This window comes from Brachyhypopomus gauderio, chromosome 1 (assembly GCF_052324685.1).
Source record: "Brachyhypopomus gauderio isolate BG-103 chromosome 1, BGAUD_0.2, whole genome shotgun sequence".
NCBI lineage: Eukaryota > Metazoa > Chordata > Actinopteri > Gymnotiformes > Hypopomidae > Brachyhypopomus > Brachyhypopomus gauderio.
In genome coordinates, this window is record NC_135211.1 from 51,957,672 (window position 1) to 51,961,509 (window position 3,838).

At 41.4% G+C, this 3,838-nt stretch overlaps 1 protein-coding gene across 1 annotated transcript; it reads right to left on the reverse strand.

The window, feature by feature from the left end:
* Positions 1–1,334: 1,334 nt before the first annotated feature.
* Positions 1,335–3,089, reverse strand: med28 (mediator complex subunit 28). Its single transcript, XM_077018775.1, has 4 exons — positions 2,926–3,089; positions 2,514–2,580; positions 2,314–2,426; positions 1,335–2,053 (listed from the first exon to the last, which is right to left on the reverse strand). The coding sequence occupies exons 1-4, from the start codon at positions 3,070–3,072 to the stop codon at positions 1,856–1,858; spliced, it is 525 nt and encodes a 174-aa protein (XP_076874890.1). The 5' UTR covers positions 3,073–3,089; the 3' UTR covers positions 1,335–1,855.
* Between the last annotated feature and the right edge of the window lie 749 nt (positions 3,090–3,838).

Here is a 3,838-nt window from a genome sequence, read left to right on the forward strand (position 1 = left end):
CAATAAGCACAGACCATATCACAGAAGGAAACTTACCCAAGTTCACAGACATGCAGCCAGCTTTGATCATGAATATAAAAGTGATTCCTGAATCCCCCAAGGGCTGCATTCACGTTACAATTACATTGTACATTTGGTTCTTTTGTTGCTCAGATCAGATGTCTATCATATTCACACACCAATACATTTTTACACTAGTCCCCTGCATCACCAACAACAAAAAAATGAGTTATTTGTGAGTTGACTCGATGCATTCAAATCAGCAGGACATATGCTACTCACTCATATGTATCACATTCTGCTCTGGACAATAGCAGTTTGACAGCTGTACACAATCAGGTCCAGAATGACAGCAAAAAAAACGACAACCAGACGGTGAGCTTGAGCTGTTGTCATAGCTACTGTTGCTCTCATCCATTGTTGCTATTCTGTACGGCTGGTACTAACGATGACAGTGCTACGTTTATGCTTGAGTGAATGACAGACAAAAATGACTCAAATATTTTCCATTACTCTGATAAAATAATGAACTAAAATTATATACATATCTGGGTGATGGATCTACTCACCAGAACACAATATTTTTGAGGTACAATTGTAAAACAAAGTGCGTTATCCCACATTTATTACTTTCCAGTCGTAAGGAACATAATCCTTTTTATCTTCTTGCCTAAATCAAGCATTATTTCTCAAACACAGAGAAGACAGCAGTGGTGTGTGTGAACTTGGAAAGACTGAATCTTAATTGTGCAGCTGCATTCTGGATCAGCTACAAAGGTCTAGGAAACACACTGCAGAAGCCGTGTTGGATTGACCAGGGACTGCAGAAGCACTTGACTGGCATCTCTACAGAAAAAATGGCTGGATCCCCTTGGTGCCATAACAGAAATACGCACGTCTTGTTAGCGTGTATGGAGAATGAGAGCTGGTGGCCCTGGATGACGCCCAGGTTGCTAGTGTCTTCAGACAGCATGACCAGAGAGCACTCAAATGAAATGGTCAGATCTTGGTGCAGGGAGGTGAATGTGAACACATCCATTAATGCACATTTAGGACTGATAAAAACACTGTATTTAAGAGAAAAGTATTTTGGTTTTTTTAAAAACAACAAAAATGTGCATACAGACAATCGGTATGCAGTTTTTGTTTTCAGCACCAGCACGCTACCTTGCAAATGCTTGACAGTTAATGACATGGACAGAAAATTACCCAACAAACCAATGTTACCTACAATATACAACTATAAAAGAAAACTTCACTTGGATAACTGATAAAGACCAAGTTGTTTTATGTAAATGACACCATCAACTGCTAAATACTAAACACACAAAGTAGAAAATGCAGATATTTATTTTTTAAAAGTGCAAAGTAAATGTGAAATATTGAAAATAAAAGACTTGCTTCTTCTTAAAAAGCTCAAAACTCTAGACTAATTCTACTAGTTTCCAAAAGGTCCTATATGTTTATAACTGTACACTATTGACACAATCAAAAATGTTAATGGTATTTTGAACAATTAATTTAACCACACAAAAAATTATAACATCAGCTTAAACAAAAACTCAAGTTATCCTGAGTTATTATACATTTAACTCACAGGTAACCATGGAAACATACAGTTCTACATTAGCAAATTACTCCCTAAATTTCTCAGGAGTGGCTATTTATTTTTCTTTACGCTAGATTAACAAAAACAAAAAAGCACCAGGACCACTATTCTGGTGAACATCCTGCTCATCTCACCAGGACCGTGCTGGTGCCGGGTGTTGCCCCCAAAAACTCTTGTGCTGATCTTGCAGCACTGCGGCAACACTGCGCGTTTATATGGTCCAGCCCTGCACTGTTGTGAGCACGCTCAGTTGGGCTTGACCGGAGCGGGCAGGTTGGCAGAGGCCTGCTCCAGGAAGGCCAGCGGTCCCTGAGGCATGTCCGTGGGTTTCTTATGCTGGACGTTGATGTCCTCCAGCACCTGCTGCCAGTGGTGCAGCTTGGTCAGGTGCTTCTGGATCAGCATCTCCTTCCTCTGAAGCTCGTTCCTCAGCTCCGATATGTCCTGCATCAGCACGTCACACACACACACGATGAGGGACCTCCGATACAACAATTTGACATTTCTGTTTTTTAATTATGTCAACGACAATCATTCATAGTGCTTCTGCACTAGAACTCTTGAAAAGGGGCTGAGCTGTGCTGCAGTTAGTCAGAACACAACTGCAAAAGTCACATTTTGCAGACATTTCACTTAAATACTTAAATGAGGAATAATGTGTGACGAAATTCTGTGTTTGTAGTGTGTGAGAGAACAAAACTCACCTCTTTCTCCACCTGCTCAGGTTTCTGTACCGAGAGCTGCAGCCTTTTTTGAAGGAAAAAACACTCCGTTTGCCTGGCCACATCGAGAAACTTCTGAATGCACTGATCAACTCCTTAAAGAAACACAATTAAAACAGCTAGAATCAGCTGATTAGGGCACACTGCAACTTAATCTAAATGAAACGTTTGTCAGACTTCACCTGTTCTGATCTCTTCCTGGTCGGTGCCATTCACGTAGTCCTGGCTCACCAGGGATGCGAAACATGCCTGAAAATGAACCGAACCGACATGGCCAAGAGTCATTTAGATAGCCAACTAGGACACTAACGCGTAACTTAAACTTAAATATGTTAATTCATGAACATACACGTTTCCACTTTACAACTACACTGCGGAGGTGATTGCTGTTCACACATCATAACAAGTTTTAACTCCATATCAACTACAGCCTAGCTGCGAAAATAACATTCAGAGTCCCTACACGCCAGAACCGCACACAACGTGATGTTGAACTGGGTGGTATTAAAACCAGCGAGTCTCTCCTCACGGGTTAGCTAGGACGGCGAGCTAACGGCTAACGCCTTATCTTAATCTAATCTGAGCTCAGTCCACCTCAAAAGAAGCTTCCAGGTCATCCACCAAGGTGCTGTTGGAGGCTCTGCCGCCGGGAGGGCCTGCTAGCGGGCCAGGAACCCCAGCAGGGGGGTGCGCGCCAGGGGGCTGCTGCCCGGGGAACATTCCGCCCATGGAGGACGCCATGTTGGGGTGTGTGTGTGTGTGTGTCTCTCCTCTAGCCATCCTACGGTCTCCTAGCGGTGTATATCGCCCCCTACTGGATGGGAGGATGCAACACGTGCAGCTACAATGGACTACAACTACAAACGACAATAGTCGGCAACAATAATCTATTTTGATTAATCTATTTATTATATGCTTCTATTCATAAGCATATATTTTAGGTTATGTCAAATAATACCCAAATGCGCAACAACGGACACTTCCTAAAACATTTTTATCAAAATAGAGTACAATTATTTTAAACCATCGATCATTGTGTCTCGTCAAAATCTTTTGGTGAGTTTCTGTGCAGTTAATTATCCGAGAGCAGGAAATAGAGGAAACGCATCGGTTCATTTATGTGTAAGTGGCCTGTTCAGCAAGACCACACGAGCCGTAAAGTTGACTCGTTCATTTGTTTACCTGGTTGGCTATAGTGTTTATTCCCCTTACAGAAACGAACGCCAACGCTATTTGTATACGTTTAATTAGCTATTTCAACATGGGTAATTAGAAAACTGTCTCTTCTATTATTAATAATAGAAACAAAACATTATATAGATTTCGGTCACTTTTGTGCGTTGTGTGCATAATTTTAGCACTGTCATCAGTCAGCATCTGCCATGCATCACAACAACAGCGGATAAGGACCAACAAAAATACAAAGGTGGTTATAAAACGGGTTTTATTAGGAGTAGAAACAAATAAATATTATCCCATCACCTCCAAGTTTACAAGTTTTTAAGTC